Source organism: Acipenser ruthenus, chromosome 27 (genome assembly GCF_902713425.1).
Source record: "Acipenser ruthenus chromosome 27, fAciRut3.2 maternal haplotype, whole genome shotgun sequence".
Taxonomy (NCBI): Eukaryota; Metazoa; Chordata; class Actinopteri; order Acipenseriformes; family Acipenseridae; genus Acipenser; species Acipenser ruthenus.
This window is the reverse complement of record NC_081215.1, coordinates 4,877,579-4,896,879: the sequence shown is the minus strand read 5'-3', so window position 1 is coordinate 4,896,879 and position 19,301 is coordinate 4,877,579. Positions and strand designations below refer to the sequence as shown.

The 19,301-nt window shown below is 42.1% G+C and overlaps 1 protein-coding gene across 2 annotated transcripts; it reads left to right on the top strand.

Annotated features, from left to right (window-relative positions):
• The first annotated feature begins 407 nt into the window (after window positions 1-407).
• LOC117432317 (pleckstrin homology domain-containing family M member 2) lies at window positions 408-18,301 on the top strand. 2 transcript variants are annotated; one of them, XM_034054064.3, is made up of 20 exons: window positions 408-1,286; window positions 3,497-3,603; window positions 4,162-4,271; window positions 4,382-4,481; window positions 4,812-4,899; window positions 5,189-5,363; window positions 6,533-6,592; window positions 9,158-9,383; window positions 9,514-10,278; window positions 10,647-10,716; window positions 10,850-10,940; window positions 12,236-12,300; window positions 12,541-12,629; window positions 12,741-12,873; window positions 12,953-13,143; window positions 13,391-13,456; window positions 13,958-14,117; window positions 14,466-14,645; window positions 15,026-15,142; window positions 15,545-18,301. In XM_034054064.3, the coding sequence occupies exons 1-20, from the start codon at window positions 1,227-1,229 to the stop codon at window positions 15,680-15,682; spliced, it is 2,991 nt and encodes a 996-aa protein (XP_033909955.3). In that variant the 5' UTR covers window positions 408-1,226; the 3' UTR covers window positions 15,683-18,301. The 2 variants fall into 2 exon arrangements, with proteins under 2 accessions (XP_033909955.3, XP_033909957.3); XM_034054066.3 differs by lacking the exon at window positions 6,533-6,592.
• Window positions 18,302-19,301: the final 1,000 nt, after the last annotated feature.

Sequence of the window (19,301 nt, the reverse complement as noted above, 5' to 3'; positions counted from 1 at the left end):
TTGTGATGCTAGTCTTCTGTTCATATGCATCAGAAAAGGTACGTTTCCATGTACACAAGATCGCAGCCGGCCATTCTTATACCCCTCTTACAATGTTCCATATAATGTGAAAGTTCTTGCATTAAACATAAAAAAAGGTGGGATATATGTTTCAGACCATTTTAATTTATGAATAAAATACTTCCCCATTAAAATGAACAGATTTAAAATAAATTCCAACTTCCTGTGAGTGTTATTTTTACACTAACATATTATCTCAAAGTCTCAGTTTAACCACAACGGCTGTTTCAGATCACTTCTCCTTCCCGAAAGCGCTGTACTAACATTTCAATATTTCTGTTGGATGTAAATTATTATGAGCGCATGTCCCGTGCTGGATGACGTCAGATCCTGTCACGGGTTGTTGCTGTTCTGTCAGTGTCAGGGCAACAGAACATTTTGGATGTATTGTATTTTGGGGTTAATCACCTGTGCATTAAACAGGACTTTTAGATTATAATGTATTAGGTGGGGGACAGGTTAAACTCGTTAAACGTTTTTTTTTTTCCCCCCCAATTATGACAATGTAGTTTTGGTTCAATTCAAGCAGTTTCTTGCACTGCAGATTCTAAATTATGAGACAGTCACCAATCTTGTGACAGGTACCGCGAATTATAACGACCATGCCTGGTATTTAGGCAGCTGTAATAAATAGAAACGTGAAGTGGGTACAGTTGTGTTTAAGAATAAGGAAATGGCACAAGTCAACAGGCAGAAATAAAACCGGTCCACCAACAAAGTACCGGACGAGGAAAAAAAACCAAAATCACTTTTTTAAATCTGGGCAGGAAAATTAGTACGACATCTGTAAAACTTACCATACTACTTAGCGTATTTCCATTTTGCCATCTGGACCGTGCATACGGAGTCTCGTCACACATGGTTTACTGGAGTGCAGTGGATACAAGCCACTTATTTATTGTTCTGTACAGATCTAGATGTCTCGAGTCATGTGCCTGGCTAAATAAGAAACTCAGACTAGTTCTCGATCGAGATATTGGGATCAGACTCCAGTGGCCGTGGAATACAACATTCTTGTCAGCTGGTGGAGTGACTCGCAGACAGAATCTCCGACTCTCTTCCCCACTTGACCGGGAGGCTGTGGAAAGAAACAAGCGACCATCCGAGGTGACAGGCTGCAGCTACCAGATACATCAACTAGGAGGAGGGTCGGGAGAGCTCGAGTTATGGATCAGCTAAAAGTGAAGGACCGAATCCTGGAGAACATATCTCTGTCTGTTAAGAAGGTAAGCAAAGGGATAAACTGATAAAGGGAGGAGATCACGGGAGAAATGATTAGGAAAGAACGGGGCTCTGCGGCCTGGGGTGCAGAACGAAGGGAGTCCGCCAAGATATATTCGCTGTCAGGTGCCTTCAGAGACGGCAAAAAAAAATAAAATAAAGAACGAACAGACTGTCAGAATGGGTTTTAATTTTCAGAAAGAGGAACTGGCTTGTTTGGTTAGCAGAGGCAAGGCCCAGTTGATGTGACTAGGGCTGTCATCATCGGTCACACAGCAACGGGTCAGGCACGAATCGTCATCCGATTCCCCAGACTTTTACATTTCAAAACTGTTATAAACATTGTAAAACCGGCTACATCTTAACTTAATATACTAGACAGTCACTAAGATATTTAGTACAAAGTTACAGTTATGCTGTCATATAAAACTGAATTGGATGAGCAGTACAGCTAGATCTGTATCGCTATTACAAAAACAAACTTCAGGATAACTGTATTGCACATTAGTGTTAGATTTAAAGACGACTAAGCAATGACTCTTTATGTTTGGCCTTTGACCCTTATCAATTTGTCTGAAGTGCATTTTTTTATCATGTATAATAACTGTTGTTACCTAGTAATACAGTGAATCATATTGCTATTATACAGTATCTCGAACATTAATAGTAAAATTGATAACTTTGTGCTGTAACTTTCCTCCCCCAGCTTAGGAAACTAAATGCAATGGGGATGGGCCAGTGTCAAGGTTTCACATGCCCCTTGTTATAATACTACTTTTTCCCCGCAGCTGTTCTCAGAGCGTGTCAATAGTTAGAAGTGTTACAGTCTTGCAATGCCCATGACAACTGTGACAGTGCTTTCTCGTTGCACCGATGTGTATCTGTTTAATTTGAATGCTGAACAGCAATAACTTTGCATTCCTGAGATATGGTAAGTGAAACTGTGGTGAAATAGATAGAAGTTTCACAAGAGATCTGAAGCTTTTCAGGGGGGTTTAATCTATGATTATGAAATAGCAACAGAGTCTGTAGGTCTTTAATTGATTACCTGCTGGGCAGGATCTTTCCTTGACTAGTTCAGCACAGATTTAGCATGAGCATGACTGCTCAGATTTTTGATCCCTGATCTCAAGCAGGACTGGGTGCGAGTAAGACTTCTAAAAAGCCCTAGTAAGTCAATAGCTCCAGTGACTGTCTTGTGTTGTTGTTTGAGCTACACTGTAGAAGCTTCTGAGCTAGCAGTATCCCTGGCCGATTCCTGCCTAGTCACATCTCTCCATCCACTTCCATTTGTTACTACCGGTATTTTATTTCTTTGGTATTTCTAGCTCTCTGCCAGATCACATGACAGGCACTTGGAATAAACATTAGGTCAGACATTCACGTTCAGTACAGCAAGAGCCTGCCAGGCTTGCCTTGCTGTCTGTCAGTCAACTCAGCCATACAAACATCTCAGATTTCATTTTATGTACAGATCAATCTGAAGAGGTGTGTGGTAACAGATACATGTAATGTAGAAACCATTGAAAATGGGGCATTGGTTTATACAGAATTATGTTATTAAATACAGATGAATAATAGTGAACATGAACAATAATAATTACAACACACTGCTATTAGATAATGCATTTGTGGCACACCCATCTGTTAAGTTTGTATGAGACACTACATGAAACATGTCTGATTCCCAAGTGCTTCCCAATTTGTTGCTGTAAAATTATATGGTTAAGTTTTCTGAAAGCTTAAAACATACAGAATTTGCACACCAAGAGTATTGTTTTGCTGTCCACCTGATAGATACATTTTCATGGTAGAAATGTTGCAGCATCTTTGTGCTTTGGTAATTCAATATCTTTAGAAAAACATCACAGCTAAATTAGATCTTTACTCAGAATGATTGGTGTTATAATTGATAATTGGCTAACTGAACATTTTAGCCAAGGAGAAATCAGCCTTTTACATAACCCAAGGGACTTATATAGTCAGCATGTAATGGTTACCAGCGGAAGCTTATGTGCTGTGTGATTTCTATCAGCCAGGCTACTAAAAATAGTAGTTGGTCCATTATACTTGCTGGGTGGTGCACTTCTCTTAAAAGGGGAAAACTGACACTTAGTTTAAAGCTGTAGGATTTTGTAAAAAAAAAAACAATAAAGATGTGTTCAGTAATCTGAGGTCCTTGCTGTATCTTAGCTTGACCCTTCTCTCGTTGCAGCTGCAGAGTTACTTTGCTGCCTGTGAGGATGAGACCCCAGCCATCCGGAACCATGACCGAGTGCTACAGCGACTGTGTGAGCACCTGGACCACGCACTGCTCTATGGGTAATGTCAGCTGTCCTGGGGATTGTGGCAAAGGATAGGACTCTACACTGGAACACCATCAAACTGACAGTCACTGATTTCAGTCACTTGATTTTGTTTTGCCTTTTGCAGTTACTTTCATAATGTCTGATTGTTTTGCACTTTGGTTCTTTTTGCAGACAAATCTGATGGCAACCAGCTTGCCTTACATGACAGCCATCTGTGCAATTGCGTGTCATCTTGAGTTAGTAAGCAAGTAGCTTAAATTGTTGACATGGGACTCATTCATGTATCAAAACCCTCCAAGTAGTATTTAAGGTGCCTAACATGAGCTTAAATCTTAGTCACAGTTTGAAACTTATAACACTTACAGTGATTGCTACAATTATTTCTATAAAAACAGACTTTAATTGGGTTTCTACTGCTGGTGAGCAGTCTGGTCCTAAGCAAAATGAGTGGTAGTGTTTTCAGCCCAGTACCCTCTGGACAACCACCCAATCCTCTAAGTCAATGTATTATATACCCCCAATCCTGCCTTCATCTCCTAGACCCTGAACTACCTGTCCTTTCCCCCCTCAGGTTGCAGGATATCTCCTCCGGGTATTGGGTTCTTGTCCTCCACTTCACCCGGAGAGAAGCCATCAAGCAGATTGAGGAACTACAGCACATTGCCACCAACATGGGCCGCAGTGAGGATTAGACTTTGATTTATTCAAAGTGTATTTTGTCCTGAATTGTATATTGTGTGTGTATTCTGTTTAGTTCCTCTTTTGAGACTAGTTTGTGTGTGTGTCCTCAGGCCGGGCTTGGCTCTATCTGGCTCTGAGTGAGAGCTCCCTGGAGAGTTACCTGCGGCTCTTTCAAGAGAATCGAACTCTGCTGCACAAGTACTACTTCAAGTAGGTGCTGCTATCTGTCAACAGCACAATATATTCAAGTAGGGGATTTGCAACCTCTGAAATGTCTCATGGTTATAAGAGATATACTCTCGTTCAGTTTGGGAGAGTGGACCGCAAATATAATATGACATATTAACCTGTTACTGAAATCACAAAAGCAGATTTTGTTGCCATGAACTACTAATCAAGTAGTTTTTCTTTTTTTATTTGAGCAGTATGTTCTATGCACAGGATTACATCTGTACACATGATCAGATATACTGCAGTTTTGACAACCTTTAATCAGCGATTGATTGTTCAAGTGAAAGAAAGGCATTGTTTGTGTTTCAGGAACGCGCTGGTCTGCAGCGATGACCACCTGACCCTCTTCCTCACACTGGTATCTGGACTGGAGTTCATCCGCTTCAACCTGGACCTGGTACGTGCTTCTCCTTGCACCTTGCACCCCTTCATCATCTGCTGCTGAGTGCTAAGTGCTAAGTGCCCAGACATTATCTTTGTCTTTTGATTTCCTCAATCCAGAAAGCATCCCTTTGAGAGAGCTCAATTATTATAGAACACAGGAATTTTCAGAACCATTCCAAACTCCATAAGAAGCAGAATACAGAAGATCTGTATTCCAACTTGTCCTTCAACACAGTAAATCTACAGCACAGAATCAGACACAATTGCTACTTTAAGCCATGCCGCCTTCTGCCCCTCTACAGGACGTCCCATACCTGGATCTGGCCCCCTACATGCCCGATTACTACAAGCCCCAAAACCTGCTGGATTTCGAGGAACGCCTCCCGAGCTCAGACAGCCTGTCCCTCAACTCCTTCAACTCCATTACCTCCACCAACCTGGAATGGGATGACAGCGCCATTGCCCCCTCCAGCGAGGGTGAGTGCACAGCGACCCAGCCCCCTGGCTAGGTGGGGAAGAATTCAGGCAAGAAACATCCAGCACCGTGCTTTATGACTCCTTTTATTTCTCTGTCTTCTATGGCAACATTCAGGATGTTTTCCATTTTAACACACATCTTGTATTTTTTTATTGCTCCTTAATGCAAACACTACTTGTACTTGTAGTCAGTTCTTAGCATGTTCATATTCACTTGCAGTATTAAATGCCATTTATATTCTTTAGTATACCAGTAATCCCCAACTGACTTCAATCCTTTGAAATCAACCTCAGCGCCGCCAGCTTTTACATATAAAGTATTAAGCAATTCTAGGTATCGTGGGTTTCTCTGCTTTTGCTTTCTAATGTAATTGGGGTAAAGTTTCAAAGTTTGATTGAGTAGTGCTATAAACAGGGCAATCCAGTGGGTCATAATAAAGCAGTGCTGTTGTTTCTGACTGAATCCACACCAAAGATACAGGATCTCTCTCCAGCCCCCCCACCCCCTCCTTGGTGGTGCTTGCAACCCTTGGGTGTTTAGGAGCTGCAAGGAGGATTGCATTCAGCACGCTGGAGGAAGAATTCTACACCGTCCCAAACCCCTTCCAACCTCGCATCATTCATGGTTTCTCTCCACCAGTCATGATTTTTTTCTTCCCATTTCATGCTGAATATAGATGGAGGATGGGCAAAACACTTTGAAATTCTCCAATATATCTGTGGTTCTTAGTGCATACAAATTGTGCCTCAAGTACATCTTTTTAGATGCTTAAAAAAAAAAAAAAAGATGTTTTTAATAATTTTTACACTGTGATGTTAATGTCACCCTTACATTATTAGTTATAAAATGTTATGGAAACTTTTCCCTAAGTATTTTTTAACAAGAAAACACTGTGAATGGTACCCTGCATTCACACCAGCTGAGCTACTGAATGCTGTATTCTACATGGGTATACCAGATGCTATTTTACATGTTGCCGATATAGGTCACAGTAATCTGCTTTTCATTACACTGACACCAGTAATGTGGTGTATTTGACTAATACAACTTTTTGAAGCACAATGGACCCTTGACCCTACAAACCCTGTTTTTTTGTGTGGTCCCTCCTCCATCACTACATGCTTGCCTCAGATTCTGATGCTCAGTTTTGTCCCTCCCTTGTTTTTAGATTATGATTTCGGAGACATGTTCCCTGCGCCGCAGTCAATACCCAGTGTAAACTGGGAAGGTGGGACTCTGCTCTCTCATACCATCACCTCCCCTCCCTCAGCTTGCTGCATGTCTAGCTTGCAATGTCCTGTGTGTACGTGGTGCACAGTGCATGTGTAACGGTGGCACAGCTAGCAGAGGCACTTATGTGTGTGTGTGTGTGTGTGTGACACGGATTTGGGAATTAAAGGAACCAAGAATTTAAAATCTCCTTTACGTAAAGCTTGTTGCTGCACAAAACTAAAATGAACCAGTAATAATGTTGCTTGAAGAGAGTTCAATTGGATTCAAAAGCCTTTGTTCTACTCGTTTGTTCTACAAACAGGGCTTTATCAAAAGCGTGTTCCTACCTCTCCCGTAGCATAGCTACATTCTCACTAGTCCTTTGCTGTTATAAATGAGAGATCATGATCATATTTGGTGTTGGTTTCTGCTGGGCTGATTTGGGTAGCAGCCCTCATACAGATATTTGCTGTGCACTTGAATGTTCATAAAATTACCAAGACCTTGTTGCCTGACATACAGACGTGCTCAAATTTGTTGGTACCCCCGCCACAAAAAACGAAGAATGCACAATTTTCTCTGAAATAACTTGAAACTGACAAAAGTAATTGGCATCCACCATTGTTTATTCCATATTTAATAGAAATCAGACTTTGCTTTTGATTTTTTATTCAACATAATATTGTAAATAATAAAACAAATGAAAATGGCATGGACAAAAATGATGGGACTGCTAACCTAATATTTTGTTGCACAACCTTTAGAGGCAATCACTGCAATCAAACGTTTTCTGTAGCTCTCAATGAGACTTCTGCACCTGTTAACAGGTAGTCTGGCCCACTCTTCCTGAGCAAACTGCTCCAGCTGTCTCAGGTTTGATGGGTGCCTTCTCCAGACTGCAAGTTTCAGCTCTTTCCATAGATGTTCGATAGGATTCAGATCAGGACTCATAGAAGGCCACTTCAGAATAGTCCAATGTTTTGTTCTTATCCATTCTTGGGTGCTTTTAGCTGTGTGTTTTGGGTCATTATCCTGTTGGAGGACCCATGACCTGCGACTGAGACAGAGCTTTCTGACACTGGGCAGTACGTTTCGCTCCAGAATGCCTTGATAGTCTTGAGATTTCATTGTGCCCTGCACAGATTCAAGGCACCCTGTGCCAGGCGCAGCAAAGCAGCCCCAAAACATAACCGAGCCTCCTCCATGTTTCACTGTAGGTATGGTGTTCTTTTCTTTGAAAGCTTCATTTTTTCGTCTGTGAACATAGAGCTGATGTGACTTGCCAAAAAGCTCCAGTTTTGACTCATCTGTCCAAAGGACATTCTCCCAGAAGGATTGTGGCTTGTCAATATGCATTTTAGCAAATTCCAGTCTGGCTTTTTTATGTTTTTCTTTCAAAAGTGGAGTCCTCCTGGGTCTTCTTCCATGGAGCCCACTTTCGCTCAAAAAGCGACGGATGGTGCGATCAGAAACTGACGTACCTTCACCTTGGAGTTCAGCTTGTATCTCTTTGGCAGTTATCCTTGGTTCTTTTTCTACCATTCGCACTATCCTTCTGTTCAATCTGGGGTCGATTTTCCTCTTGCGGCCGCCCCAGGGAGGTTGGCTACAGTTCCATGGACCTTAAACTTCTTAATAATATTTGCAACTGTTGTCACAGGAACATCAAGCTGCTTGGAGATGGTCTTGTAGCCTTTACCTTTACCATGCTTGTCTATTATTTTCTTTCTGATCTCCTCAGACAACTCTCTCCTTTGCTTTCTCTGGTCCATGTTCAGTGTGGTGCACACAATGATACCAAACAGCACAGTGACTACTTTTCTCCATTTAAATAGGCTGAATGACTGATTACAAGATTGGAGACATGTGTGATACTAATTAAAGAAACTAATTAGTTTGAAATATCACTATAATCCAGTTATTTATTATCTTTTCTAAGGGGTACCAACAAATGTGTCCAGGCCATTTTAGAATATCCTTGTAGAATAAGCAGTAATTCATCTCTTTTCACAGCTTCTTGGCTTTATTCTATGACATACCAAAGGCATGCAAGTATACATGATAAAATAGCTTTTAATTTCATCACTTTTCAGGAGGAATGAAGCATTATTTCAATGAGCTGTAAGGGTACCAACAAATTTGAGCACGTCTGTACATTTTTGTACAGTGCCAGAGCTTTCCAAAACAACAGCCCAGCCTCCGGTTAGCATTGATCACGGATAGTTGATCAGATATTTTAAATCTGTGATAAATAGCGATAAAAGCACAGCGCATGCATGCATGCATGAGCTGGCACTAATGCTTTTTCCTTTACTAACAGTAATTGATAAGAATTTGAGAGCGATACCGGTAAACCCATTTATTTGCTTTTAGTCCTTTTTTAAAACAAACTATTTTCTCTTTGAACTAAAACCTGGGCTGTTGAGGGCGTGAGGACTGAAGAGGTCCAAATAGAATTGGCTGCTCCACGTACTATGTTTATAATTCTCAGCATGTTGTTCTGGGTTCGGTGTGGTGCAGTTGTATGTAGCAGTGATTGACTGTCTTGTCTGTGTTGCTGCGTGATGCTCTTTCTCTACAGAAGGGGACCTCACAGACTCTGTCAGCTGCCCTCGCTCTGCAGCCTGTGAGCCTCCCCTCTTGGAGGTGGCTGTGAGGAGCCCCACACTGCGCTACAACCCATTCAACGAGGAGTCGGACACGGCCACTTCCACAGAGGTGACTCCCGTGCACCACAACTCCCGGGACAGGAGCGACACAGCTGAGGACGACACAGAGAGCACTGGCACAGAGTTAGAGGTCATCAGGTGGGACACCACACTGCACTGCATATGTACAGTTCACCCTGTCTCTTATGGTGTAAGAGTGTCTTCTCATGAAGTTAAAGTGACTGCAACACCTTATCTTGCAGCAAGCTCATCTTCTTGTTCCCTGCAGGCTAGCCAGGAGGAGGAAGCCGTGTAAGAAGAAGCGAGGGAAGGTGGAGCCGGTGAGCAATCATATGAGCAGCTCTGGTCTGGAGAGCAGGGGGCAGGAGGAGCTATCAGAGCGGGAATCAGGGGACACGCAGGAGCCCCTGGCGGAGAGGGGGGGCCCAGAGGACTCTCTGGCCCTGCCAGAGGAGGACGTAGAAGATGAGGGGCTGCGTCTACCAGAGATGACCGACACCTCGATGGACAGCGTGGGTCAGCCACTGCGTGAGGTGATGGACCAGCTCAACGGAGCTCTGGACACTGACCGCTGGAGGACAGAGGAGTCCGACGGCCAACAGCCCTTTCGGGAGAGCTCAGGGGGAGAGCCCCCGGACCCCCCTCTACTCCCCCTGGACCAGGGCCTCCTCAAGACCCCCCCTCCCAACAACTTCTACCGCTTTACCCCTGAAAGTCCAGGCCCTGCTTCCCCAGGTGGTGGCCACTATGACCCTGCAGGGGATGGCCAGCCGCCGCATGTTCTTGGTGGCCATGAAGGTGAGGGAGCGGGAGAAGTGCAAACAGGAGAGGCCGGAGAGGCAGCCAGACCCCTAGAAGAGCGGCAAGTAGATGAAGGTAAAGAGAAGGTTCATAATGGAGCCCACCTCGACACCGACAACAGCATTCCAGACTCCCCAAAGCCCATCCCTGGCCAGGGACCTCCAAAACATCGTGTGATTGAGGAAGACGAGCCCAGTAGCCCATCAGAGGTCATGCATCCAGCTGAGTTTAGGTGAGCCACGGTCCTGGTTTTCCATCTACATGCACCAGTGCACTTGGCCAGGGGCTACTTGGTGCCAAGTAGGAACATTTCATATTGAAATAAATAAATAACCTTTTGGATGGATGTGTACAATCGCTCTGTTATTCCACTGAGGTTTTTTTTAATTTTTTCCCATTATCTCAATTTCAAGTAAGTTGAACACCTAGAATTCTATAGCCTATTCTATATTGTCTTTGATTTATTCATTCCAGAACTCAGGTGATACTGTCACATTTTAATAATTGATTTCACCTGTTATGTTCTGTACTATAAAATAGAGCAGCCCTCCGGAAAAGCATCATTTCATTGATTAAGCGCCTGTCTGTTCTCTGCTGCAGGGTGGATAACAATCACCTCCTGCTGCTAATGATCCATGTTTTTCGGGAAAACGAAGAGCAGCTTTTCAAGGTATTTTTTGTTTCTGAACGATTTAAGTGCTTGGTTAGTTTGGATGTTTTGTGAATTCCCTTTTAAATGAAACATGATTGACTGCCTTTTTTGTAAGTATTCTACCCTGCCCTGACTCCTCTCCTCTCTGCAGATGATCAGGATGAGTACAGGACACATGGAAGGGAACATGCAGCTGCTCTACCTGTTGCTTACAGACTGTTACATCTACCTGCTAAGAAAAGGTAACCTACAAAAATTTGTATTGTATATTGACTTTCATTACTGGCAGGCGACAAGATCCCATCAATGTAACATCATAACTAGAGCCCTACCTATTTCACAGTCGTGAAAAATATGACACAGACCGTGAAATTCATTCTGCACCGTCAATCTGGTCTGAAGTTATATGTACTTGATACGATTATTAGCTTGTTTTAATTTAAAAAAGAAACATCATCAGGAAGTGGATAGGATTTGACAGCAGCCAATAACTGGGCTCTACTCACTGATTGGTAGACACAGGCATCCAGGGCGGATTTAGTACAGCTCTCAACTGGAGGTAACGTTAGGCGAGTCAAATTAGACCTAGATTTTAAAATGAGTGTCCAATATAAATCAAGTGCTACAGTCCTAACTGCAGCGGATCGTATAAAAGAATATGGAAGCCAAATAGTATCCACAGAACAAGAAATTAAAAAAAAAAAACGCAGGACCTAAAAAAAAAAAAAGAAACAGCAGTAATGTTCGGAGACGTCACGTTTATAGTTTTTTGTCTCTGGATATATTGTCCAGCTACAGACCCGTCCTTCTTTGCCCGGGCTTGCTTGCAAGGCTAGCTCAGCACTGTCTATAAATCCCAACAAACTAAGTGGATGCAGAGAAGAGCTGTGTCTAAACATGGACAGGCATTTACACTGCAGAGACAGGGAATGAAGGCAAACACAGTTGCAGGATGATCCATGCTCATATTCAACCCCTGGCTTAGTTCAAGAGTGTGACCTGTTAATGCTCAGCAGTTTGAGTTACTGTTGCATGTAATAACATTTAAAACCAGAACAGTCTGTTTTTAATAATAACTAGAACAGAAACGCAACAATCATAGAGCGATCCTTTGTTTTCAGTTTCATTTTCTTTTAGCGATTTCTACTTTGTTAGTCACATGCTTTTGTTAACTTCAGGGCTTTAAATGTTTATATTTTGCCGTTTGTAACTACATGTTTATACTTTTGTTACACCACTGTGAAATTGAAGATTTAAAATGTTATGACCGTGAAATTTAGGAAAATGGACCGTGAATCTGGTAGGGCCCTAATCATAACAGACCATGCAAGGTAATTTCATTATTTAATTCCTGTTTCAAAACAAATCTATGGCCACGTTATATGAGTAGTGAGAAACCGCTTGGAAGCTTTGTATCTTTGTATGTCCTAGAAAGCCCCTTTGTCTTGTAGTACGTTCTGTCCTGTTTGTACTTTTCTGGCCAGTAGATACATTGGGGAGAATGTAATCTGTAAGCGCTTGATGATTTTATTTCTAGGAGCTGCAGAGAAACCCTACACTGTGGAGGAGGCTGTTTCCTACAATGAGCTTGACTACATTTCAGTAAGTATGGGAGTCTATTTCTGTACAAGGGTGTGGGGTTGTTCCGACTGCAATACAATAATAGAAACTTTAATGCTTACTCACAGTAGTTCAAACACTTGGGTCTGACTGTAATGAAACTGTAAATGGTCATTTCAGCAGTATGATACCCACATGCAAAGTGATTGTCATGACAAATACATGCAGGAAATGCCTTAACACTTCCACCTGATCTGTTTTTCTTGCCCCTACCTGTCCCAGGTAGGTATGGACCAGCAGACAGTCACCCTGGTCTGTACGAACCGACGGAGGCAATTTCTGCTCGATACAGCCGACGAGTCCCTGACGGAGTGAGTGCTTTTGAATTGTGATCCATTTTCGGCTCAGCAACCTTAAACTAATTAATGTAATGTTGTTTTCAGTCGGTGAGAGCCGTTTCATTGTAAAATATACTCTGACAGGTGGTTCCTGGCTACTCTCAAGTCAGCTATGATTAATGGGTACCGGGAGCCCCCCTACCCCTCCATTCTCACCGACGCCACCATGGAGAAACTGGCGCTCACCAAGTTCGTGGCACAGGAGTCTCAGTGTGAGGTAGGCTGCTATTCCTTTTCTCTTCTGAACCAAGCAATCGCTTATGTGTGACGCTAACTGGAAAAGAATGATGTTGCAGGCGACTGAGGTTTCTGTCCAGCTCTATGCCCTTGTTCACTGGGAGGACCCCATGGATGTGACTGTAGGACACCAGGGTGGCCCCTACATGCCTGGTGAGAATACCCACACTAAGGAGGGGGTGCTGCACTACAAAGCCGGGACCTCCTATCTGGGAAAGGAGAACTGGAAGAGCTGCTACCTGGTACTGAGGTACACTGTCACCCTGTCAACACACTGCTTCAAAACACCTCGTAAAAACAGAGCGGTAGATACTTCCCAGAACATACTGGAAGCATTTTCTTTAGGGGTAAACACGGGGGCACCACAAAAAATATGTGTTTAATTGTTTACATCAATATATTTTCCTTTTTCACTTTCTTGAAGTTTTATAAAATACAAATGTTTCAGCGCCACCTGGGCTGCATGTGTGTGACCATTGTGCTTCTTTTCTTGGCAGCAATGGGATTCTGTACCAGTACCCAGAGCGGACTGATGTGACTCCTCTGCTGTCTGTTAGCATGGGGTAAGCACACAAACACTGTGAGGGGTATAGCAGTGTCTCCACTCTCACCAAACCTTAACACACACACAAACAAGCTGCTTTAAAGACTACCTGGGTACTGATGAATCTCCCAAGTACTGTAAATATTACCCTCTAAAGACTGGAAGGTGTGCCTAGATTGCAGAGTTCAACTTTGAGAGGTTTGATAAACTTAAGAGGAATTAATGTACTGTACATGTCTGTTTTTTGGACCATGCTAATACCGTATTCTGTAAGTTATGTGGATGCAAAAACATATATAAAAGAACAAAACAGCAGCAGCAGAAACAATGGTAGAAAACACAACGCTATCGTCAATGCTCTGCAACTGTGGGCGCACAAATTGAAAAGTACTACTAACAAAGACAGGCGTTTGCCGTTACTTCCTTGCTTTAGATTTTATTAGTCCATTGTACCTTTTGAACGAGAATGGAGAAGTACTTGAAAAGGTATTGATGCTGGTCTGTCTGTGTGTCTGTCCAGCGGAGAGCAGTGTGGGGGCTGCCGGCGGTCCAACACCACTGACCGGCCACACTCCTTCCAGGTGATCCTGAGTGAGCGGCCTGCCTTGGAGCTCAGCGCAGACAACGAGGAGGATATGGCTGACTGGATGCAGTACCTGTGTCAGGCCGTGTCCAAGGGGGTGAGGAGATCACATATCACAACCAGGACTGTTTGGGAATAGAAATGCTGCTGCAGTCAGCACATTATAGTAGCACAGAATGTAGGGTTTTCACTTACTTTGGGCACTTCTTGTGCGTGGTTAGTGCACTTTGCATGCATGTATCTCTACACTTTTGGGTCTAAGAAATTTAAACAAAACACTTTAGTGTATAAATCAAAGTAGAAAAAAAAGTTGTTCTACAAATGTGAAATATAGAGTCTGGGGGAGGCTCTTGATTAAAGTGTCTTGCAGGATATATCTGGCTCATTCTGATTTATATATCCTTGTAAGTGATGTAATGCAGTACACTGATTGGTTCTTTTGCAGGTTATCCCTCAGGGTACAGTGCCCATCCCTTGTATCCCATGCTGCCTTGTGCTGACAGACAGGAAGTTGTTCACCTGCCATGAAGATTGCCAGACCAGTTTCTTTCGCTCTCTGGGTGGCAGTGAGCTGATTGACGTGACAGCTGTTTGTACCGAAACAGGCAAAGAGTACTGTATAATTGTGAGTGTGCTTCCCTGTGCAAAGAGCTTATCCTAAACAGGGATGGAAATAAAACTCCCATTGCATAGCAGTTTGATCCATTCCTGACTTTACTATGAGTTTACCTATACAGTGTGGCTAATCCATTGAAGGGTACGAGATGCAAACTGGTGTATTTCAGGGAGTTAAATAAGACTTAAATAAGAGTTTAGTAAGACACACCTGAGCTTGTTCCCTATACACTGTGGTCGATCAAGCTCGTATTAAAACCTGAAATGGGTGAAACAGCTGTGCAGTAGGAGTCTTATTTGCTTCCCTGTTTTTAAGAGTGTGGTGGATTTGGTGCAGTTGACTGTATGTGTTGTGAAGGTCCTCCTGAGTGACATGCATTTCCCTTGTAGGAGTTTGCAGAGGACCGGAAGCAGTACCTGCCCCCCTGGGTTCTGTATTTCAGCTGCCTGGCTGAGCTTCACAGATTCCTCACCATGTTTGAAGCTGCCTGGCAGAACATCTTTCAGGTGGGGGAGAGAGGGGTTGGTGTGTTTTATATTTCCAGATTGTCTTGACAAAAGTAAGAGCCAGTGCCATCTAGTGATCTATTGAATCAGGTTTCTTGTTTTACAGTGGAATACACTGCAGAGCAGGAGATGGTGCCAGTGCTTACTAATATAGTATAAAGACACTTTGACTGATTTAACCTACATTAGATATATCTCTGGCAGGCAACTGGAACTGAAGAGCAGCTCCTGAACTCCTAGTCAAACCTTAACACAGGCTTACCAAAACTAAAATAAGACAATTGCAATAATAGTGGAAGAGTCATAAAAAGGTACAGTAAGGGGACAGAGAATGAGAAAATGTCGTTTTCAGCTACATGTTCTAATACTTTTTAAAGACGCAATGCCCTGTCTCTCCCACAGGTGGCGCTAACGCGGCGGCAAGTGGTGGAGCCGTCGGTTCAGAAGAAGTGCCGGGACGCGCTGTGTCTCATTAGAAGCGCGTGGCAGCGCAGTGACAGCCTGCAGCGTGGCCGGTCAGAGAGAGACCCCTGGTGCTGAGAAAGGGGATAACCAGAGGACTCGCCACTAACCAGGGGCAGGGGCAGGAGGCAGGGGAAGGGGGGGGCCATGTGGCTTCAGAACTTCTCTAGTAACCCCCCCCCCTCCGCCAACCTTCAGACTAGCAGATCCTTGTGGAAATCCAGTAAAATAGAACCTTTTTCATCTTCACAGAATAGGGCATGGCACACACTGTGCCCATAGATTCTGGTAAGGGAGTGGGAAGGCTGTGCCTTGAGTTTGTGGGACTTTGATTATAACTGGGGAACCAGCATACAAAAACAACTATTCCAATAGGATCGTAGCACACTTGCCCCATAGAATAGAAAAAGGCTAAACTGGAGCTGGACACTATCATCGGTGAAGCTGAGGATCATCTGAAACAGGAGGACCACAGTGATGGCTGCATCAGTATCCAGCAGCATTTTGCACAGGAAGCTGCTCAAGCATAGCCAGCAGGAATTGGCTTCTAGTATATAAATAGGACAGGAGGGTAATATACAAGTGAGAGATATGACTCACAAATGATAACTATTTGGTCACTATTTTCTTTTAATTGATTCTATTTAAACTAGAACTATTTAATGGTGTTGGGACCCTATTTGAAAAAAAGGAATGCCTGTTATTTAAATGGAAAATCAGATAAGACGTGACCTGCTATAAACCAATATTAGTTTTCATTACACACACAGAAGGGCAGTAATAGGAGATCTGAACGTGTAACGGTACTGTCGCTGATTGTTCCCTGCCAGACAGCCAGTTTGATTTTGAAGTCACACATCTGTTGTGACATCGTGATGTTTGTTTAGCGATCGATGCGTTGGCGAGGTACAAACCGGTTGTAATAATAGAGGATACATGGAAATCCAGAGAGAAATGCGTTACAAAATATAAGTGACGGAAGCTAAATCCGCTTTCCTATTCACTGTGAGGGGTTGTGTATTCCTGGTAACACTACAGCGAGTAGGGGGGATTCACCGGGAGAAACTTAGGAACTGGAATGGAATAATGATCATGTCTGAGGAGCTTTTACACTCCTGCATTGTTCTTTTGTTTTAAACTATATGTTTTGCAAAACACTTCAAGACGCAGTCCCCCACAATCATGTTCAATTTTGCACTAACTGTAGTTTATCCTTCTGTGCATCAGAAAATATACAGTCCAGTTACTGTACATTCTTCTGAAACCCGTTTGCAAGCAGTACATTGTACATTGGTATAGCGCAGGAAGCTAAATAATGTTTGAAATGTAGCCCTTGTTTACCATACAGACGCTATGGACACATTAATTAGTAAAGATACTAACAATGTGGGATACAAGGGGTTGATGTTGATGTATATGTATCTATATAACACTCAATGTCTGACAACCAGTTCCTTAAAAAAAATACATTTCAATTGTTGCCACAAACTGCACAGGACCTTTTTTTTTTTTTTTTTTTAAATAAACTACAGAAAAGAGTACTTCATCTTGAAGTATGGTTGTTTGCACTGTGTGTTAATCCCACCTGCCTGACTAGTTTTATTTTTTTTATTATTTTAATTGAGACTTTTTGTACAACCAGTTCCACTTCACATTTTATTTATTTTTTTCATAATTTTTTGGTAAAAAATGTTTATTCTGGAAACTTCTTTTCAGTGGGAGTAACTATTAGCTACATTTATACAATTAGGACCTTCAAGTTAAGGTATCCATATAAGGGGTTAGTTGTACTAGTCTTTGAATACACTGTGGGCATCTGGTTATAATGGACTGAAAAGACCAGTTCACCCTTGACTATTTTACTCAGCACTTTTGTATAAGAGAAGGCAGAATTACTGATGGGGCGGGGGGCTGGATTCCAGCGAAGGGTACGAGATGCAAACTGGTATAATACAGGGATAGAAATAAGACTCCCATTGCACAGCAGTTTGAACCATTCCTGGTTTTACTGGGAGTTTAATGAGACACACCTGAGCTCTTTACCTATACACTGAGGTTGATCAAGCTTGTAGTAAAACCTGGAATGGGTAAAACGGCTATGCGATAGGAGTCTTAATTCCATTCCCGCATTATTATTTTGACACCCTATTATCGTTGCACGCGGGTCAAAATAGACAATTGTAATATTATCTTAACCCTGACCTTTTTGTCAGGTCGAGGATGATATTTACCTGCCTGCGCATGCCATATTAATACATATTTAATTATCCAACATATTAACCATAAACAGCATCTTGCTTTCATTTTGGACGGTGCAATCAAACATTGTAGCCTGGGTTTAAAGTAATGTAAGATATTGATAGAATAGGTATACAGGAGCTGTGTCTGTTAGTGTTGCTATGAGGAAGGTACTGTACTGTCTGTTCAGGTACAGGGTACATCATGTGTACTTATTCTATCAGATGATAATTAATAACACTATTCGTGCATGTGTACTTTTATTACAGTTTATTAATTATAGCCCATTTTCTAACTGAGGTGTACAGCAACTCATGAATGTATAATACTGTAATCTCAGTAACACTTTCATTTCTGCATGGTTGAAAGTTATTGTTTTGTATTATTATATACTACTGTATATTGTTGAATGTATATATTAAGAGCTGTTGTAAATAAATTGCAGTAAATAAAATAGAATGTTTCTCCTGGGTTCTGTAATCACTATTCCAAATAGATCTTCCAGACACTCTAAGGGCAGTTAATACATTTAACCCCCAAAGGCAAACAATTTGAATCGTTACATACAGATGTATAGGCCTATCCCACTTGCTTATAGGAGTGAATGACGTTCAAATCAATTTTTTAAATCTCCAATTAGCACAAACAGCATGCTGCTACCTCCTGTTAGAGCCGCACCCGGGTCTTCATGTTGTGTTTCTTCCTTTTCCTTGCCCTCTCAAATTTCGATTTGCACAATTTCTGGTGACATGGCAGATGCCAGGATGCCTTTTTATCCATGAATGTATATGGTGTTCCATCACTGCCAAAATCAACATGAACCGGCAAAGCACCCAGCTCCTGAAATTCATGAACAGATCTGAGGAAGGCATAAACTTTAAAGACATCATAGTTTTTGCTATTCTGTGGGCATGATGAGTCCTCTGAGGTCTGTTCTTGACAAATTATGCATGCGTTCCAGTCCATTGTTAATGTTCAATGTTGAGCTTCTATGTTTGCAGCTTGCACATTCAGTATAGCAAACCTCAGAATGTGAATCACAAAAGACCTATTTTAGATGCATAAAATATATCCTATTCATACAGACTGAACTGGCTTCAGCATCACCTCAGGGGGGAGACAAATAGATTGAGAGATAAAGAGCTTCCTTCTGCATAAAGAGATCCAACAGTTGTATTTATGTTCTGAAAGACATTTCATTATTTTTAATCTAATTATTTTTGTTATGTTTTGTTCAATTGGGCTAAAATGTGGTATGTAACTTCCTAACACATTGGACTTTCATTTAAAAGTCAGGAACCTTCATAATATGCGTGTTGTGCGTATATATATATATATATATATATATATATATATATATATATATATATATATATATATATATATATATTTTTTTTTTTTTCCAGAATTTCTTGCAGCGGCATCACTTTTCTAATTATCACTTTTCTTAATTATCGTA

Excerpts from the sequence above, each read along its gene's own strand:
- LOC117432317 (XM_034054064.3), top strand. The coding sequence starts at position 1,227 with ATGGATCAGCTAAAAGTGAAGGACCGAATCCTGGAGAACATATCTCTG. Across the intron at positions 4,482-4,811 it reads CTGCACAAGTACTACTTCAA|GAACGCGCTGGTCTGCAGCG; the intron begins GTAGGTGCTGCT and ends TTTGTGTTTCAG. Across the intron at positions 9,384-9,513 it reads ACAGAGTTAGAGGTCATCAG|GCTAGCCAGGAGGAGGAAGC; the intron begins GTGGGACACCAC and ends TGTTCCCTGCAG.